The 22204-nt window shown below is 37.5% G+C and overlaps 1 protein-coding gene across 2 annotated transcripts in view; it reads right to left on the reverse strand.

Annotated features, from left to right (window-relative positions):
- Positions 1-1588: 1588 nt before the first annotated feature.
- The window catches only part of Zfp945 (zinc finger protein 945), a 52512-nt gene continuing 31896 nt past the window's right edge, over positions 1589-22204 (reverse strand). Inside the window, exons 3-5 of one of the 2 annotated variants that reach the window (XM_063277154.1) lie at positions 21730-21785; positions 18627-18753; positions 1589-5440 (exon numbers count right to left, since the gene is read on the reverse strand). In XM_063277154.1, the coding sequence (XP_063133224.1) occupies positions 3249-5440; positions 18627-18753; positions 21730-21785 (2375 nt within the window). In that variant the 3' untranslated portion in view covers positions 1589-3248. Of the gene's footprint in view, positions 5441-18626; positions 18754-21729; positions 21822-22204 lie in introns of both variants that reach the window. The other variant, XM_006228099.5, reaches the window with a different exon arrangement.

A 22204-nucleotide genomic window follows, 5' to 3' on the forward strand; every position in this document is an offset into this window, starting at 1 on the left:
ACTAGTACAGGTAAGGAATGGGAAGTGTACTGAAAATATATTTAATGAAAATATTTAAATAAAAAAGTTACACAAAGGTGAAAAAAAGGTTTAGTGAAATTGCTTTCCTGTCTTTTACTCACTGAACTGGTAGCTCAATGACAAATATTTTCCAAGCTACTGAGCGAGCAGGGTAAATCTTCCACTTACGAGCTTTCCAGAAAGGAAAAAGTAATTAAATAGGTCAGAAGTCACCAGGAGATATTTAGTATCACCTAAAGATTATAGTAAAGGCATTCTCAGTAGGTCCGGTCACATAGTCTTAGCATTTGTGAGGCAAGTGGATCAGAAGTTCACAGACATTTTCAGTCATACAGAGCATATAAGACTAGGTAGCTATAAATACCCTATGACCTCTCTAAGTGTGGTGTGGCATAGGGGATCCCACACATACAATAAATAAATACATGTAATAACTGCTTTAAAAATAGTGGTTTTTTTCCACTCCCTCCATTCAGGACTAGGCATTGACTTCATGTCCTTTTAGAAGCTAGGCAAGTGCTCTCTCTGGTGCTCACTGATCCCCAGCACAGTGTATTTTAATTAACTCTCTATTAGATTTTGAATTAAGTGCTCATTTCCTATGGATCACAAGACTAGGCCTTGTTAAACTCACCAGTCAAGAATAAAACCACTGCTATATTTTTTAGTCAAATTTAAAGCAAGCTTTATCCTGGACCAACCAAAAGTTGGCCAATAACTGCCTCCTAAGTTGATTTAAACAGAATGCACATCCATTTCTTGGGCCCTTTTTAGCAAGTAAAATCACAAGTAGTTTCAAAGCAGGTTTACAGAAGAGAGAAAATGGAGCAATAAGGAAATATAGAAGGGTTTTCATTTTTTCCCCAAAATTATTAAAAACGGTGACTTGAGAGGATAGGGTCTTTTCAAAATCAAGTCAAGGTCAAGCATTGGGGCAGATCTAGCCCCAGGAAACAGACTTAGCAAAAGCAACCGGGACTTACAATAAATGGCTCCTACCTTCAAAACTGAGGTAGTCATGTTCCTTATTCCTTACATTGACTTCTGTGTTTCTGAGGGACCATTTTTAATATTATTGAGAGACAATGTTCCTAGATTTTTCCTTTTTTTGTGATAGATGATCACATTAGTAACACATAAGGGTATGTAACTGATAGGTGTCCAGGAAAGCTTAAGGAATTTCATCTGGGCCATGTTTCACACTGCTCCCTTAGATATGTTAGTGGGACTTCAGGCTGCCTGTTCCATCCCTTCTAAGAGAACCTGGTGGTACTCACTGTGTGACCTTCTGCCACTGTGTTGTAGTCCCATTTGTGGTCTCGATCTTGGCAGAGTGCATCAGTTCCCTCTACCCTCTGGCCATAAACCACTCAAGTTATTCCAGGGAGTCCTTCAGTTGCTTTTGCAAGAATCTGTTCCCTCTGTTTGATAGGGAAGAGGGTACAATCTGCTGATAGTTGCCTCCACATAAGGAAGTGATTTTAAACATTGGAATCAATTAGGAGAAATTAAGGAATATGAACACATGCTGAAATGGGTATTGTAGATATCTACAGAGGAGAAAGTATCATTGTCTTAGTTTGGGTTTTATTTATGTGAAGAGACACCATGACCAAGGACAACTCTTATAAGAACAACATTTGAGTCTTTTTTATACTTTCAGAGGTTCAGTCCATTATCTTCAGGACAGGAAGCATGGCAAAGTCCAAGCAGACATGGTACTGGAGAAGGTATTGAGAGTTCTACATCTTGATCCAAAGGCAGCCAGGAGGACTTTCTTCCAGGCAACAAAGAGTAGGGCCTTAAAGCTCACCCCTAGAGACATACTTCCTACCAAAGACACCACCTATTCCAACATACCCCCACAGACATACAGGTAACAATTGTTAGAAAATGTCTCTAAGGGAGCAAGGACAGAAGGATATGTCACCCCAGAACAAGGATCTGAGGAAAGGTCTAGGGTTTTGAAAAGACAATGGGTAGTAGAAAAGAGCTGGTAGGAGGTTGATTAAATAGGGGAGGTAGAGAAGACCTAGGTGGTAGGACAGGGATAGATGCAGGCATTGTTTAAAAGATGGTTTTGAATTTTGTCCTAATGTATACTGATTTCTAACTGTAAATGTAGTACAGCTTGATATTCTCACAGCATACATAGTAAAGTTTTTTACACCATAAGGGGTAATATTAACAATTTAGCATATATTACACATGTCTGAGTAGTTTTATATCCTAGTACATATACATCTCAGATGGAAAAACTAATGAGTAATAATTTATTTAGTAAATCCATCTTACTTTGCCAGCACTTTGTCAAATCCTCTTTTAAGAGGCATAATTTGTCTGGATTTAATTATTTGACTTAAGCAGAGAATGCTGTCACTTCAGGGATTTCTTGAAACTATTTTTGAGGTATGTATTTGCTGCCTTAATCACAATCCCTTCAGAATAGATCATTTCAGTCTGCAGAAAATTGTTACACAATACCATATTCTGCTGGTTTCTTCATTTTGTCTTCATTATGGATTATTGGAGGATGAACAAGTTTACTAAAGTTTGAGCAAAGTTCAAAGATTCACTAAAAGTTAAAGTATGAAGTTTAACAAGTAAAACATTTTAATAAAAATATTTCCTACATTGTCATTTTCTGATTTTCCCTTAACATAAACTCTTGATATATTCTTAGATGTGAACATTACTCAAGGTTTTCACAAGTTTATGACCATCATATTTCTCTAGTGTGGATGCTCAAGTTTCTTAAAGAACATGACTTTATAGAGAGACTTTCTCCCACTATAAATTTTCAGATGTTTTCTAAGACATGAGATATGTGTAAAGACTTCTCATAAACTCCAACTGTAAAGTTTCTCTCCTGTCTGGATTCTTTGGTGCATTCTAGGAGATGTGTCAATAGTTAAGGATTTGTATATTCACTAAACATATAACATTTCTCTCTTGTTTTCTCTGATGAGGTCTAAGGTAGTTTGTCTTGGTAAAGGATTTGCCACATTCACTGCATTTATAAAGTTTCTAGAATGAAGTCTCTGATGAATTCTAAGACAGCTCTTCTGGTTAAACAATTTATCAAATTCTATACATTTATATGTTTTATTTCTTGTATGAAATTCCTAATAAGTTCTAATACAGTTTTTCCTCCTGTCAAGGGATTTGCTACATTCCCTGCATTTAAGGTTTTTCTCCTATATGAATTCTCTGATGAGTTTCACAAGTCAGCGTTTCTGGGTAAAGGATTTTTCACATTTATTACCTTTGTAAGGTTTTTCTCCTTTATGAATTCTCTGATGAATTCGAAGATAGCCTTTCTGGGTAAAAGATTTGTCACATTCACTACATTTGTAAGGTTTCTCTCCTTTATGAATTCTCTGATGTATTCTAAGATATGAGCCACTTGTAAAGGACCTCTCACAATTACCACATTTGTAAGGTTTTTCTCCTGTATGACTTCTCTGGTGAATTCTCAGACTGCATTTCTGGGTAAAACATTTATCACATTCACCACATTTGTAAGGTTTGTCTCCTGTATGAATTCTTTGATGCATTCTAAGATATGAGCCACTAGTGAAGCATTTGTTACATTCACTACATTTGTAAGGTTTCTCTCCTGAATGAATTCTTTGATGTATTCTAACATATGAGCTGCTAGTAAAGGATTTGTCACATTCACTGCATTTGTAAACTTTCTTTCTTGAATGAAGTCGATGATGAATTCTAAGAGAGCCATTGTGGGTAAAGGAATTTTCAAATTCCGTACAATCATAAGGCTTCTCTCCTGCATGAATTCTCTCATGAGTTCTAAGATGGTTTCTCCGGTTAAAGGATTTGCCACAAACACTGCATTTGTAAGTCTTGTCTCCTGTATGAATTTTCTGATGAATTCTTAGACTGCTTTTCTGGGTAAAGTATTCATCACATTCACTACATTTGTAAATTCTTTCTCCTGTATGAAATCTCTGATGAGTTCTAAGATGGTCTTTCCGGTTAAAGGATTTGTCACATTCACTGCATTTATAAGGTTCTTCTCCTGTATGAATGATCTGATGAATTACAAGACCATCTTTCTTGGTAAAAGATTTATCACATTTACTACATTTGTAAGGTTTCTCTCCTGTATGAATTCTCTGATGAATTCTAACACTGCCTTTCTGGGTAAAGCATTTGTCGCATTCACTACATTTATACGGTTTCTCTCCTGTATGTACTCTCTGATGAATTCTAAGATGGTCCTTCCGGTTAAAGGATTTGTCACATTCACTACATTTGTAGGGTTTCTTTCCTGAATGAATTCTCTGATGACTCCTAAGATATGAGCTACCAGCAAAGGCTTTGTCACATTCATTACATTTATAAGGTTTCTCTCCTGAATGAGTTCTCTGATGAATTCTAAGAAGGCATTTTTGGGTAAAGCATTTGTTACAATCACTGCATTTGAAAGTATTCTCTCCTGTATGAATTTTCTGATGCATTCTAAGATTGCTTTTCTGGGTAAAGGATTTGTCACATTCAGTACATTTGTAAGGTTTCTCTCCTGTATGAATTCTATGATGTATTTTAAGTCCTGAGGATGTGGAAAGGGTTTTGCCACATTCTTTACATCTGAAACATTTTTCTCTTATACCATCCCTGTAATGGTATTCACGACAGGAAAATGTACAGATTGACCTAGCATCTTGATTACATTCAGAAAGCATCTCTCCTTCATGAATTTTCTGATGTTTTCTAAATTCTGAGCAGCAGATAAAGGATTTGCCACAAAAACTACATTTGTAAGTATTCTCTTCAACGTGGATTCTGTTATGCCTTTCAAAGTCTGATACATGATAAAAGCACTTACCACATTCTGTACATTTGTAGGGATATCCTCCATAATGGATTTTGTAATGCAGTTTGAGGTGTGACAAATGCAGAAAGGATTTACTACACTTTGTACATTTATAGTGCTTCTCTCTACTATGAGCTCTCTGATGCCTACTCAGGCTTGAGTGCACCTTGAAGAATTTTCCAGACTTCCTGCACTTGTGTGATTTCATTCCACCATTGATTCCTTTTTGCACAATTTTATAGTTAGAGAGAAAAACTTTATCATACTGTGCTTTGTTGTGTTCTCTCATTCCTATGTGCACTGTTTGATTTTGGCTAGTGATGGAGCACAAATTTAAGCTGTTCACACAATCTTTATATTTGCATGGTTCTCTGGCATTCTCAGTTTTATGTCTGTTTGATGATTCAATGGAGGTATCTTCGTCGTTAGTTTGACAAGGTGTACTTTTCGAGGACTCCTCTATCATTCTGCCACATTCATTTGATTTATTAGACTTCTCTTCAATATTCACATGCTCAGAGGCACTGTACTTTGTTTCTCGATCCAAGACTTCATGATGTTTGATACATACACGATTATTCTCTGAAAAAAAGTGCAATTAAGGATGACAGTGATTAATGCATGAGTAAGAGATTCAATAATGGATGTTTTTTATACATTTTCTAAGAAAGATGTATTAGCAACTCTCAGGATAAAGCTCTCAACAGAGTTCTTTTGGTTTTCAAAATCATTAACTGGATGCTCAGAAGAAGCTCATATCTGATCTATAGCAAATGAATGGAAATGATAATTCGTATTTAAACATGGTACCTTATAGAAGATATGACAAATAAATGATCATGTAGTAAAGTATATTGAGAAAGGAGCTTTTCGTTGGATCATATAAGCATGGTTTCACTACTTGTTTATGTTTTAAGAGAGAGTATAGCTTTGGTCGCTTAAGAATATACTATATAACTCACATGATCATGGTATTCACCCTATATCCTTGCTTCTGGATCTAAAGTACTGGGATAAAGAATATTCTATACCAGTACTAAACATACAGACCATATGGAAAAAGTAAATACATTAGCAAAAAACTAAATTATCCTAACCAACAGTTCTTCCTCTACTTAAAATCTGCATTTGACAAAACCATCAATAGGAATCTTAGAGGGCAGCAGCCATCAGGGACCAGCAGCATTGAGTCCTGTTCTGTCCCTTCCCTGCCCTCCATTGCCTCAGCCACAGCTCTGCTTGCATCTCTGGAGGCCTCATGTCACCTGGTACAACCAGGTGAGATCCCCACGTCCCAAGTCCTCGCCTACTGTGATGCCCAGTAAGTCCAGCAGTAGTGAGAACCTCCCCACCTCCACTATGTTTGATGCTCCAGTCCACACCTCTATCTACAACCCCAGAGGCCTGCAACCATCATGGACAACAAGCTCTGTCTGCATCCCTGAAGGTCTGCTACCATCTGCGACACCAGTGTCTCCAACCCAAGATGGCCTGCTGTCATGAGGGATTACCAGCTTTGTCTGCATTCCTAAAGGTGTGTTGCCACCTGGGACTAAGAACTCTATCTGCAGTTCCAGATTCTGCTGCAATCAGGGCCTACCAGGCCTGCCATCACCAAGGACAATAAGATGGTGAAAAGCTAGTGTAAGAACATATTCATCAAATGTTGGGGTTATATGGTACCACCAGAACCCACCTACAACACTAGAGCTATCTCTGGATATCCTAACATACCTGAAGTGCAAGAAAATGACCTGAAATCTGATCTTATAAAGAAAACAGAGGATTCAGAAGAGGAAATGAATAAATCCTTCCAAGAAATTCAGAAAAACCCAATTTGTTTCTGGGAAGAAATGAATAAATACAAAGAAATACAGGAAAATACAATAAAAATGATAAAAGTAATGAATAAAACTGTTTAAGAGTTGACAATGACAAAAGAAGCAATAGAGGAAACACCATATGAAGAATCCAGGAGACAGAAAACCTAAGAAAGAGAATAGGAATAGGAACTAATTACACAAGCATATAAAAAATGGAAGAGAGAATCTCAGGTACAGAAGATATAATAGAAGAAATTGATTCGTCGGTCAAAGAGAACAATAAATTTAAAAGTATTATGACACAAAGCATCCAAGACACTATGAAAGGTCCAAACCTATAAAGTAAGGAATAGAAGAAAAAGAAAATTTAAAATATGTCTTTCTAATAATCCAGCTGAATAGAGGGTACTAAAAGGAAAACTCCCACATACAGAGGGTAACTACACCCAAGATGTACAGACACTACTACCATCTACATCAAAATAACAGAAATTAACATTCACTGGTCATTAGTATCTCCCCACATCAATGGTAATCACTTCCCCAATAAAAAGACAAGGCTAACACAATGGATATGAAAACCGGAGCCATTATTCTGCTGCAAACAAGAAACACACTTCAGCAACCGGACTAGAAAAGGTTTTTCAAGCCCCACAAAACAAACCAGGGTTGCCATTCTAATATTTAATAAAATATAACTTCAACCAAAAGTAATGAAAAGAGATGGAGAACTACACTTCATACTGATCAACGGGAAAAGCCACTAAGATGACATCTCAATTTAGAACATCTATGACCCAAATGCAAGGGCACCCTTATTCATGAAAGAGACATTACTAAAGCTTAAGTTGCATAGCAGACCCCACAGATCAATATTGGGAGAATTCAACACCTCAGTCTCACCAATGGAAAGGTCACTGAAACAGAAACTAAACATAAAAGTAATGAATAAAACATGTTACAAATGAAATTGATTTAACATAGGTATAAAACATTTCACCTAAACACAAGAGAATATACTTTCTCAGCACCTCATAGAACCTTATCCAAAATTGAGCATATATTCAGCCATAACACAAGCATAAGCAGATACAAGAAAATTGAAATAACCCCTTGCATCTTATTGGAATATCATGGATTAAAACTGCATTTCTCCAATAGATAGCCTACCAACTCAAGAAAACCAAACAATTCTTTACTCAATGATCATTAATTCAAAAAAGAAATGAAAGACTTTCTAGATTTCAATGAAAATAAAAGCACAGCATACCCAGAATTATGGGATACAAAGAATGCAGTGTTAACAGGACAATTCATTAGCCCCTTCATTAAAAAAATGGAGAGATCTCATACTCGCAACTTAATAGCACATCTAAAAGCTCTAGAACAAAAAGAACCAAACATATCCAAGAAGAGTAGAAGGTAGTAAACAATCAAACTCAGGACTGAAACCAGTAAAGTAGAAATAAAGGAAACAATAGAAAGTATTAATGAAATCAAGAACTGGTTCTTTGAGAATATCAAGACAAACCCTTAGCTAAACTAACTAAATGGCAGACAGAATATTCAAATTAACACAATCAGAAATGAAAAAGGGAACCTAACAACAAACACTGAGGAAATTAAAAGAATCATTAGGTCTTACTTCAAAAGCCTGTAAAATTGGAAAAAATGGAAATTGAAGAATTTGGAAAAATCTAAAGGGAATGGACTATTTTCTGGATAGATTTAATTTTCTAAAGTTAAACCAAGATCAAGAAAACAACTTAAACAGTCATATAACCCATAAGAAAATAAAAGCAGTCATTAACAGTCTCCCCCTGAAAAAAGACTAGGGCCTGATGGTTACAGCTCAGAAATCTACCAGACTTTTTATAATTTTTTAATTGGTTATTTTATTTATGTATATTTCAAATGTTACCCCCTTCTTGTTCTCCCCATCCCTGCAAACACCTATCCCACTATGTCAACCTTCTTCTATGAGGGTGCTCCCAAGCCAATCCCTCCTGTCTCACCACCCTATCATTCCTCTATGCTGGAGCATCATCCCATCCCATTGATGCCAGATAAAACAATCCTCTGCTTCATATACAGCTGGAGCCATAGGTCCCCCCATGTGTACTCCTTGGTTAGTGGTTGAGTCCTTGGGAGCTCTGAGGGGTCTGTTGTTCTTCCCATGGGGTTGCAGAGCCCTTCAGCTCCTTCAGTCCTTCCTCTCACTCTTCCATTCATGTCCCTGTGCTCAGTGTAATGGTTGGCTACAAGCATCCGCATCTGTATTAGTCGCGCTCTGGCAGAGCCTCAGGAGACAGCTATATCAGGCTTCTGTCAGCAAACACTTGAAGAAGACCTCAGAATATGGAAAGATCTCCCACACTCAAGGATCAACAGCATTAACACAGTAAAAAATGGCTATCTTACCAAAAGCAATCTACAGATTCAATTCAATTCAATTCAACAAAATTCCAACTCAATTCTTTACAGTGATAGAAAGCACAATTCTCAAACTCATTTGGAAAAACAAAAAAACCCAGGATAGCAAAAACTTCTCAACAATAAGAGAACTTCTGGAGGAATTACAATCCCTGACCTCAAGCTCTACTACAGAGAAAGAGATAAAAAATCGCATAGTATTTGTACAGGAACAAACAGGTAGATCAATGGAATAGAATTGAAGACCCAGAATTAAATCCACACAGTTATGGTCAGCTAATCTTTGACAAAGAAGTCAAAACCATCCAGTGTAAAAAAGACAGCATATCTTACGTGTCAGTCTACCATACTTTTAAAGAAGTCTCAACACCCCTCAAACTATTCCATAAAAAAATACAGAAGAAACAGTGCCAAACTGATTCTATGAGGCCACAGTCATCTTGATACCTAAAGCACAGGTAGACTCAAAAAAGAGAATTTCAGACTTATTTTCCTTATGAATACTGATGCAAAAATGCTCAATAAAATACTTCCAAATCAAATCCAAGAACACATTGAAAACATCATCAATCATGATCAAGTAGGCTTAATCCCAGGGATAGAGAGGTGCTTCAATATATGTAAATCCATGAATATAAGAAAAAAATTACATGATCATAACTACGTGCTGAAAGAGCCTTTGAGAAAATCCAACATCCCCTCATGTTAAAAGGCTTGGAGAGATAAGGGATACAAGGCATATACATAAACACAATAAAGGCAAACTAATAACAAATATCTAATTAAATGGAGAGAAACAATGCAATCCTACTAATTCCAGGGAGAAGACAAAGCAGTCCATTTTTCCCCTATCTATTCAATATGTACTTGAAGTTTTAGTTATTGTAGTAAGACAACTAAAGAACAGGTGGGCACTCCTGAGGCTGCAGAGCGGAAGAGACCACCAACACTGCTCACCCCTGCCCACATCCCTGGCCCAAGAGGAAACTGTATAAGGCCTCTGGGCTCCCGTGGGGGAGGGCCCAGGAGCGGCAGGACCCCTGTGCCTAAGACACCACCAGAACCAGAAGGAAACAGACCGGATAAACAGTTCTCTGCACCCAAATCCCGTGGGAGGGAGAGCTGAACCTTCAGAGAGGCAGACAAGCCTGGGAAACCAGAAGAGACTGCTCTCTACACACACATCTCGGACGCCAGAGGAAAAAGCCAAAGACCATCTGGAACCCTGGTGCACTGAAGCTCCCGGAAACGGCGGCACAGGTCTTCCTGGTTGCTGCCGCTGCAGAGAGCCCCTGGACAGCACCCCACGAGCAAACCTGAGCCTGGGGACCACAGGTAAGGCCAAATTTTCTGCTGCAAGAAAGCTGCCTGGTGAACTCAAGACACAGGCCCACAGGAACAGCTGAAGACCTGTAGAGAGGAAAAACTACACGCCCGAAAGCAGAACACTCTGTCCCCATAACTGACTGAAAGAGAGGAAAATAGGTCTACAGCACTCCTGACACACAGGCTTATAGGACAGTCTAGCCACTGTCAGAAATAGCAGAACAAAGTAACACTAGAGATAATCTGATGGCGAGAGGCAAGCGCAGGAACCCAAGCAACAGAAACCAAGACTACATGCCATCATCGGAGCCCAATTCTCCCACCAAAACAAACATGGAATATCCAAACACACCAGAAAAGCAAGATCTAGTTTCAAAATCATATTTGATCATGATGCTGGAGGACTTCAGGAAAGACCTGAACACACTTAGGGAAGCACAGGAAAACATTAATAAACAAGTAAAAGCCTACAGAGAGGAATCGCAAAAATCCCTGAAAGAATTCCAGGAAAACACAATCAAACAGTTGAAGGAATTAAAAATGGAAATAGAAGCAATCAAGAAAGAACACATGGAAACAACCCTGGATATAGAAAACCAAAAGAAGAGACAAGGAGCTGTAGATACAAGCTTCACCAACAGAATACAAGAGATGGAAGAGAGAATCTCAGGAGCAGAAGATTCCATAGAAATCATTGACTCAACTGTCAAAGATAATGTAAAGCAGAAAAAGCTACTGGTCCAAAACATACAGGAAATCCAGGACTCAATGAGAAGATCAAACCTAAGGATAATAGGTATAGAAGAGAGTGAAGACTCCCAGCTCAAAGGACCAGTAAATATCTTCAACAAAATCATAGAAGAAAACTTCCCTAACCTAAAAAAAGAGATACCCATAGACATACAGGAAGCCTACAGAACTCCAAATAGATTGGACCAGAAAAGAAACACCTCCTGTCACATAATTGTCAAAACACCAAACGCACAAAATAAAGAAAGAATATTAAAAGCAGTAAGGGAAAAAGGTCAAGTAACATATAAAGGGAGACCTATCAGAATCACACCAGACTTCTCGCCAGAAACTATGAAGGCCAGAAGATCCTGGACTGATGTTATACAGACCCTAAGAGAACACAAATGCCAGCCCAGATTACTGTATCCAGCAAAACTCTCAATTAACATTGATGGAGAAACCAAGATATTCCATGACAAAACCAAATTTACACAATATCTTTCTACAAATCCAGCACTACAAAGGATAATAAATGGTAAAGCCCAACATAAGGAGGCAAGCTATACCCTAGAAGAAGCAAGAAACTAATCGTCTTGGCAACAAAACAAAGAGAATGAAAGCACACAAACATAACCTCACATCAAATATGAATATAACGGGAAGCAATAATCACTATTCCTTAATATCTCTCAATATCAATGGCCTCAACTCCCCAATAAAAAGACATAGATTAACAAACTGGATACGCAACGAGGACCCTGCATTCTGCTGCCTACAGGAAACACACCTCAGAGACAAAGACAGACACTACCTCAGAGTGAAAGGCTGGAAAACAACTTTCCAAGCAAATGGTCAGAAGAAGCAAGCTGGAGTAGCCATTCTAATATCAAATAAAATCAATTTCCAACTAAAAGTCATCAAAAAAGATAAGGAAGGACACTTCATATTCATCAAAGGAAAAATCAACCAAGATGAACTCTCAATCCTAAATATCTATGCCCCAAATACAAGGGCACCTACATATGTAAAAGAAACCTTACTAAAGCTCAAAACACACATTGCACCTCACACAATAATAGTGGGAGATTTCAACACCCCACTCTCATCAATGGACAGATCATGGAAACAGAAATTAAACAGTGATGTAGACAGACTAAGAGAAGTCATGAGCCAAATGGACTTAACGGATATTTATAGAACATTCTATCCTAAAGCAAAAGGATATACCTTCTTCTCAGCTCCTCATGGTACTTTCTCCAAAATTGACCATATAATTGGTCAAAAAACGGGCCTCAACAGGTACAGAAAGATAGAAATAATCCCATGCGTGCTATCGGACCACCACGGCCTAAAACTGGTCTTCAATAACAATAAGGGAAGAATGCCCACATATACGTCGAAATTGAACAATGCTCTACTCAATGATAACCTGGTCAAGGAAGAAATAAAGAAAGAAATTAAAAACTTTTTAGAATTTAATGAAAATGAAGATACAACATACTCAAACTTATGGGACACAATGAAAGCTGTGCTAAGAGGAAAACTCATAGCGCTGAGTGCCTGCAGAAAGAAACAGGAAAGAGCATATGTCAGCAGCTTGACAGCACACCTAAAAGCTCTAGAACAAAAAGAAGCAAATACACCCAGGAGGAGTAGAAGGCAGGAAATAATCAAACTCAGAGCTGAAATCAACCAAGTAGAATCAAAAAGGACCATAGAAAGAATCAACAGAACCAAAAGTTGGTTCTTTGAGAAAATCAACAAGATAGATAAACCCTTAGCCAGACTAACGAGAGGACACAGAGAGTGTGTCCAAATTAACAAAATCAGAAATGAAAAGGGAGACATAACTACAGATTCGGAGGAAATTCAAAAAATCATCAGATCTTACTATAAAAACCTATATTCAACAAAATTTGAAAATCTTCAGGAAATGGACAATTTCCTAGACAGATACCAGGTATCGAAGTTAAATCAGGAACAGATAAACCAGTTAAACAACCCCATAACTCCTAAGGAAATAGAAGCAGTCATTAAAGGTCTCCCAACCAAAAAGAGCCCAGGTCCAGACGGGTTTAGTGCAGAATTCTATCAAACCTTCATAGAAGACCTCATACCAATATTATCCAAACTATTCCACAAAATTGAAACAGATGGAGCCCTACCGAATTCCTTCTATGAAGCCACAATTACTCTTATACCTAAACCACACAAAGACACAACAAAGAAAGAGAACTTCAGACCAATTTCCCTTATGAATATCGACGCAAAAATACTCAATAAAATTCTGGCAAACCGAATTCAAGAGCACATCAAAACAATCATCCACCATGATCAAGTAGGCTTCATCCCAGGCATGCAGGGATGGTTTAATATACGGAAAACCATCAACGTGATCCATTATATAAACAAACTGAAAGAACAGAACCACATGATCATTTCATTAGATGCTGAGAAAGCATTTGACAAAATTCAACACCCCTTCATGATAAAAGTCCTGGAAAGAATAGGAATTCAAGGCCCATACCTAAACATAGTAAAAGCCATATACAGCAAACCAGTTGCTAACATTAAACTAAATGGAGAGAAACTTGAAGCAATCCCACTAAAATCAGGGACTAGACAAGGCTGCCCACTCTCTCCCTACTTATTCAATATAGTTCTTGAAGTTCTAGCCAGAGCAATCAGACAACAAAAGGAGATCAAAGGGATACAGATCGGAAAAGAAGAGGTCAAAATATCACTATTTGCAGATGACATGATAGTATATTTAAGTGATCCCAAAAGTTCCACCAGAGAACTACTAAAGCTGATAAACAACTTCAGCAAAGTGGCTGGGTATAAAATTAACTCAAATAAATCAGTTGCCTTCCTCTATACAAAAGAGAAACAAGCCGAGAAAGAAATTAGGGAAACGACACCCTTCATAATAGACCCAAATAATATAAAGTACCTCGGTGTGACTTTAACCAAGCAAGTAAAAGATCTGTACAATAAGAACTTCAAGACACTGAGGAAAGAAATTGAAGAAGACCTCAGAAGATGGAAAGACCTCCCATGCTCATGGATTGGCAGGATTAATATGGTAAAAATGGCCATTTTACCAAAAGCAATCTACAGATTCAATGCAATCCCCATCAAAATACCAATCCAATTCTTCAAAGAGTTAGACAGAACAATTTGCAAATTCATCTGGAATAACAAAAAACCTAGGATAGCTAAAGCTATCCTCAACAATAAAAGGACTTCAGGGGGAATCACTATCCCTGAACTCAAGCAGTATTACAGAGCAATAGTGATAAAAACTGCATGGTATTGGTACAGAGACAGACAGATAGACCAATGGAATAGAATTGAAGACCCAGAAATGAACCCACACACCTATGGTCACTTGATTTTTGACAAAGGAGCCAAAACCATCCAATGGAAAAAAGATAGTATTTTCAGCAAATGGTGCTGGTTCAACTGGAGGGCAACATGTAGAAGAATGCAGATCGATCCATCCTTATCACCCTGTACAAAGCTTAAGTCCAAGTGGATCAAGGACCTCCACATCAAACCAGACACACTCAAACTAATAGAAGAAAAACTAGGGAAGCATCTGGAACACTTGGGCACTGGAAAAAATTTCCTGAACAAAACACCAATGGCTTATGCTCTAAGATCAAGAATCGACAAATGGGATCTCATAAAACTGCAAAGCTTCTGTAAGGCAAAGGACACTGTGGTTAGGACAAAACGGCAACCAACAGATTGGGAAAAGATCTTTACCAATCCTACAACAGATAGAGGCCTTATTTCCAAAATATACAAAGAACTCAAGAAGTTAGACCGCAGGGAAACAAATAACCCTATTAAAAAATGGGGTTCAGAGCTAAACAAAGAATTCACAGCTGAGGAATGCCAAATGGCCGAGAAACACCTAAAGAAATGTTCAACATCTTTAGTCATAAGGGAAATGCAAATCAAAACAACCCTGAGATTTCACCTCACACCAGTGCGATTGGCTAAGATCAAAAACTCAGGTGACAGCAGATGCTGGCGAGGATGTGGAGAAAGAGGAACACTCCTCCATTGTTGGTGGGATTGCAGACTGGTAAAACCATTCTGGAAATCAGTCTGGAGGTTCCTCAGAAAATTGGACATTGAACTGCCTGAGGATCCAGCTATACCTCTCTTGGGCATATACCCAAAAGATGCCTCAACATATAAAAGAGACACGTGCTCCACTATGTTCATCGCAGCCTTATTTATAATAGCCAGAAGCTGGAAAGAACCCAGATGCCCTTCAACAGAGGAATGGATACAGAAAATGTGGTACATCTACACAATGGAATATTACTCAGCTATCAAAAACAACGAGTTTATGAAATTCGTAGGCAAATGGTTGGAACTGGAAAATATCATCCTGAGTGAGCTAACCCAATCACAGAAAGACATACATGGTATGCACTCATTGATAAGTGGCTATTAGCCCAAATGCTTGAATTACCCTAGATCCCTAGAACAAACGAAACTCAAGACGGATGATCAAAATGTGAATGCTTCACTCCTTCTTTAAATGAGGAAAAAGAATACCCTTGGCAGGGAAGGGAGAGGCAAAGATTAAAACAGAGACTGAAGGAACACCCATTCAGAGCCTGCCCCACATGTGGCCCATACATATACAGCCACCCAATTAGACAAGATGGATGAAGCAAAGAAGTGCAGACCGACAGGAGCCGGATGTAGATCGCTCCTGAGAGACACAGCCAGAATACAGCAAATATAGAGGGGAATGCCAGCAGCAAACCACTGAACTGAGAATAGGTCCCCTATTGAAGGAATCAGAGAAAGAACTGAAGAGCTTGAAGGGGCTCGAGACCCCAAAAGTACAACAATGCCAAGCAACCAGAGCTTCCAGGGACTAAGCCACTACCTAAAGACTATACATGGACTGACCCTGGACTCTGACCCCATAGGTAGCAATGAATATCCTAGTAAGAGCACCAGTGGAAGGGGAAGCCCTGGGTCCTGCTAAGACTGAACCCACAGTGAACTAGTCTATGGGGGGAGGGCGGCAATGGGGGGAGGGTTGGGAGGGGAACACCCATAAGGAAGGGGAGGGGGGAGGGGGATGTTTGCCCGGAAACCGGGAAAGGGAATAACACTCGAAATGTATATAAGAAATACTCAAGTTAATAAAAAAAAAAAAAGACAACTAAAGAAGATTGAGGAAATACATATTTGGAAAAGAAGAAGTCAAAGTATTGCTATTTGCAGATGATATGATAGCATACTCAAGCCCCCCCCCCCCAAAAAAAATCTTCCAGAGAACTTCTACAGCTTATAAACACCTTCAGCAAAGTGGCTGCACACAAACCTAACTCAAAGAAATTAGTGGCCCTCCTTTATATAAACTATAAGTAGACTGAGAAAGCAATCAGAGAAACCACATACGTTAAAATAGTCACGAATAATATAAAATATCTTGGTGTTAACTCTAACCAAGTGACCTGTATGTTAGGAACTTCAAGTCTCTGAAGACATACATTGAGGAAGATATCAGAAGATGTAAGATCTTCAATACCCATGGATTGGTATAAGATTAACACAGTAAAAATGGCTATCTTACCAAGAGCAATCTATAGATTCAATGCAATTCCCACCAAAATTCTAATACAATTCTTTATAGACCTTGGAAAACAATTCTGACCTTCATATAGAAAAACAAAACAACCAGGATAGCTAAAACAATCATGTATAACAAAAGAACACGAGAGGTATCACCATCCCTGGTTTCAAGCTACACTACAGAGCAATAGTAATAACAAACAAGTCCATTGTATTAGTATACAAACAAACAGGCTGATGAACAAAATTGAATTGAAAACTGAGAATTCAACCAATATATCTACAGATGCTTGGTATGTATGTATGTATGTATGTATGTATGTATGTATATATGTATGTATGTATGTATGTATGTATAACAAGGAGGCCAAAACCATATGATGGGGAAAAGGCAGTTTCAACAGACAGTGCTGATGTCTGTTTGTAGAAAAATGCAAGTACATACAAATTTATCACCCTGCACAAAACTCAAGTACAAGTGGATCAAAGACCTCAACATAAAATTGGATACACTTAATCTAATTAATTGAAAGGAAAGTGGAGAATAGCCTTGAACTCATTTGAACAGGAGGCAACTTCCTGAAGAGCAACTTCCTGAACAGAATACTCACAGACCAGGCACTAAGATCAATAATTATTAAACTGGACCTCATGGAACACACTTTTGTAAGGCAAAATGACACTGTCAATAGGACAAAATGGCAGCATGCAGAATGGGAAATGATCTTCACCAACCCGACATCTGACAGATGACTAATATCCAGGCAGGTCTCTCAGTGGAAGGATAAAAACACTATCAGACCCACAAAACCTTTGACTCAAAATCTGTCCTGCCTGCAAGAAGTGCAGGGACAAAGATGGAGCAGAGTCTGAGAGAATGGCCAACCAGTAGCTGACCCAAGGTAAAACCCATCCCATGGGCAAGAAGTAATCCCTAACACTATTAATAACACGATGTCATGCTTGCACACAGGAGGCTACCATAAGTGTTCTCTGAGAGGCTTCGACCTAGCAGCTGGTGGAAACTAGGCAAAGAACCACAGCCAAATATTACACAGAACTAAGGGAGTATTGTGGAGATTTGGGGGAAGGATTGAGGGACGTGGAATGAATAGGGAGTCCACAAGTATATCAACAAAGTCAACTACCATCGAAGCTTGGGGATTCTCAGAGATGAAAAATGAGCATATGCAGGCTGGGCAGTGTGCCCTTCCCCCACATACATAGCAGATATGAAGCTCCATCTTCATGTTGGGCACCTGGACAACTGGAAGGAGTGTTGACACTGACTTTGTTATCTGCATGAGGATCCTGTTTCCCCTAACTGCTACCCTGTCTGGAGAGGATGTGTCATTCTGTACTGATTTGTTGTGTCAGGGTGGGTTGGTAACCAGGGGGGCACCTCCCCCTTCTCAGAGAATATGGTACTGTATGAGGGGGACGATGGGAGGAGAGGGGAAGTTTGCGATCGGGATGTAAAGTGAATAAAAATCTTAAAATATAAATTAGAAAAACCTTAAATAAATGAAGTTCAATGCAATAGTAAATTTAAAATATTTCCATTATTATGTATACAATAATATTATTTCCATTACTGAACATTCAATATCTTTGAAATTTGAAGTTTTGTTTAAAAGCTAGATAAGGGATTACACAGAACATAGCCCTGGTCACTCTTCCAGAGAAGTAGAGATATGTAAAGGAAATACCATGAAAAAATTATGTTGCTAAGTTTCACTTCCCTTATTCTAGGAATCTCTAGACATTTTACAGTTTATATTTTCACAAATTAGGTAAATTCAAAGCATGAACGTGGAATTCTACAGGAAAAGTATTCTTACCTACAAAGAGTAGATTGTTGTAATTCTCCAACATCACGTCCATGTACAATGCCCTCTGAGCATGGTCAAGACATTCCCATTCCTGCTGTGAGAAGTCCACAGACACATCCTTGAATGTTAATAGATCCTATAATAAAATTACATATTTACCATGTGGTGCTGGACAATAATGCTTTTATAGGTAAAAAAAATCTAAAGAACAAGAGATATTTTGTGATATAGGTGAGACACAGCAAACATTTAAGAACAAAAGGTTTCTATAAGTCCTGCAGAGATGTGTCAGAAATTAAGCATTGCTACTCTTCCATGGACAATGCATGGAATCACTTATTAGTGTTTACATTCACAAGGTCTCTCTCCATGAATTTTCTGATGATTCCTCAGACCTGAGTAGCAGATAAAGATTTTGCCAAAATTTGAAAAATTTGTTTGTAGTTTGGATCCTATAATGTCTTTTTTAAAAAAGATTTATTTATCTTATTAATATGAGTCTCTTTAGACATACCAGAAAAGGACATTACAGACATTACAGATGGTTGTGAGCCACCATGTGGTTTCTAGGAATTGAACTCAGGACCTCTGGAAGAGCAGTCAGTGCTCTTACCTATGCAGCCATTTCTCCAGACCTTATGATGTCTTTTAAATTTGTTTAAAATGTTGTTTGGTTCCAAGCATCCTCATGGCACTAAACAACAGATTTTTAAATCTAGCTACCTATGTGATCCAGTCCTCTCTTCTGAACTTTACAGGCTGGAGGCCATCATAGCATACATGCACATATTCAGACAAATATACTGAAATACATGAAATTAAATTCTAATTTATTTTTAATAAAAGATACTTTCTAAAATACTCATAGGTTTTACTGTATTTTCCTATCTCACTGAAAACAGGATGGCATAATAGTTGTATAATCAGCAAATGTTTAGGGAATATTACAAACACATCTGAGGTCTAGATGCAGGAATGTACCTTTATGAAATATGTGCTGACATCAAACAGAAGGTACCAATGTTATTAATGGTAAAGTTATGGTGAGCAGAATTATGTTTCCAAATTCTCCCAGGGTCAACTTTGGTCAAATATGCACACTAGAACAATATTGTCTTCAGGCAGGTTTAACCTGACTCTATTCTAAAATACTCTTTTGGCATCTTGAGGCTTAGGTACAATACTGCAACCTTTCTAGAACAAAGAGACAGTATATGGAATGCAGAATTTCTAGTGAATTAAAAGTCAGAGATTTTTTTTAAACAGTAAGGAATGTAACATCAGTTTACTTATCAAATATTCTAAACAACACATAGAATCAACTACTTTGTGAACTTATTTTATGAGACTACATCACAACCACAAAGTAAGTAGAAAAAACAGCATTAGGCAACATTAAAATCATTCAGTTTTCTAAACATTGACATAAAAATATAGATAATAATTTTATAACTTCTGTATGATCTATTACAACAGAATTATTAGCTATGCATCTGGAAATAAATGGTGTATATGGCAATAGGTGCAGATAATGTTATCTTTGATCAAATCAAGTTTTAAATTGAGAATCTTTTATGAATTTTGAATACATTGTTCTGCTCAGGAGACTGAATTGAAATTAGTATCTTCCAATTCAACTTTATTTTTTCTTCAGTATTTGATCTCATTTGTATAGCAGGATTGTAAATTACACAGATAAATATTAACTATAATTCTTCCTTTCTTTTTTTTTTTTTTTTTGTTCTTTTTTTTGGAGCTGGGGACCGAACCCAGGGCCTTGCGCTTCCTATCTTCCTTTCTTTTCTAAAACTAGAACATAGAAGGTTATATAGTGATTCTGTGACAAATGTGCATCAGAATGTAAACCTACAGCCTGGAGAAAAGACTAGGAGGAAAAGGCACTTGATGTTTCTCCGTAGAAACCTGATTCAATTCTCTCTACACATATGGCAAGACACTACAATGCTTGACTTTAGTTTCAAAGGTTTGGTGCTGAATTCAGGGATCTAGGGGTATAATGCATCATGCAGTGTATATGAAAAACTGCAGATCAACACTTATACTTAAATAAAATATTATTGTAAAGAAAAATAGAAACATCATTACATTGCTAAGAATTTTCCTCTACGTAATACATAGATTGCAAAAGGGGAAAAACACAAGTGGATGGAGTATTCTTCCTCTTAAAGAAATTAAGAAAAAAAAAGAAATTAAGAGAATTAAGAAGAACCTTGGTTTATGCTTGAAAATTGATGGCTTATGCACAGCACCAAGTCAATACTCTCTAAAAATTCCTTACTATTATAGTTCACATGATGTATTATAAAGTTGGAGACAGTAGTGTTTATGCCAAATATGAAAAATGAAACAAAGGTAATAGAGAAAATACTCATCTGTGTATTAAATATTTACCATTAAACATTGAACAGAACCTCTCCTAAGTCAAACAGATTTCTAGTGTCAACACAACCATGATTACTTTGTAACAAAAAAAAATCACAAAGAAAGACACCATAATACTGCAACCTTCTTTACCTCACTGACAAATCAATGTTATGAAAGAGCAAGCAACATATTCTTTTGAAACCTCACCTGTGTCACTAGGAAGCTGAAATGTTTACTATTAGAATTAAAGACAGAGTTGCTTACCATTCTACTCTTCAAAAATTCTTTTTTTATATATTGTTTAATGATGTCCATATATTTGCAGATCAACATTCACAAACCTGTTTCCGGAAACATGACCACTCCTGAAAAGCAATTTATGTGGCACAAGAGACATATCTTCCCCACTAACATGCAAGGATACAAGTGTATCCTATGTAGAAATTGCCTGTAAATATATTCTTTGAGAATCATTTAGAATAGACAATTTTCAGAATTCCAGGTATCAAGTCCATGGAAATTTATGTCCTCACAGTATAAAATCCAGTTTAAATATAATGGGAAACAGCTGCAGTATATAAGTGAAAGTTCTAAAGTCATTATTGACTATCAGGAAAAAAACAAAGAAAATACACTTTAGATAATATTACCAGATGTAGAGAATTAAAGTTTTGAATGGGTTTCATAATAAAAACAACTTTTAGAGAAAGGAGGACAGGACACTGACCTGGGGATCATTTACCAAAGCAGAATTCATTCTTCTTATTGCTCTTCTCCAAGTTTCTGTCTCAGGAACAAACACAGGAATTCTTCTTAAAACTTTATATAAAAATGTCAAAAATACAAAGCTAAAATTAATGCAACTCTGCTATGAATAATGGCAAGCACAATAAGAACCAAAATGATAATAGAAAGCTTAACTACAATATAAGGCTTTTTTCTGCCCTCAGCTGCCACCAGGCTAATACAGAACATGCACATCTGGTGCAAAACACAATTACTCAGGATTATTACTGAGAACTTATCTTCCAGGGACTAGAGTCATAGCCAAATGCCTACTGGGCACCTAGGATACATTACCCAACAAACCAGGGAAGAGTATCTGATTTTTCCTTCACATTACATTTCATTCTACCTTGCAGATAGAGTACATTGATTTTACATGTGTGCACTGTTGTCTTGGAATAGAAATAGATCTTTTA

The sequence above is a fragment of the Rattus norvegicus genome, chromosome 1 (assembly GCF_036323735.1).
Source record: "Rattus norvegicus strain BN/NHsdMcwi chromosome 1, GRCr8, whole genome shotgun sequence".
Classification (NCBI taxonomy): Eukaryota; Metazoa; Chordata; class Mammalia; order Rodentia; family Muridae; genus Rattus; species Rattus norvegicus.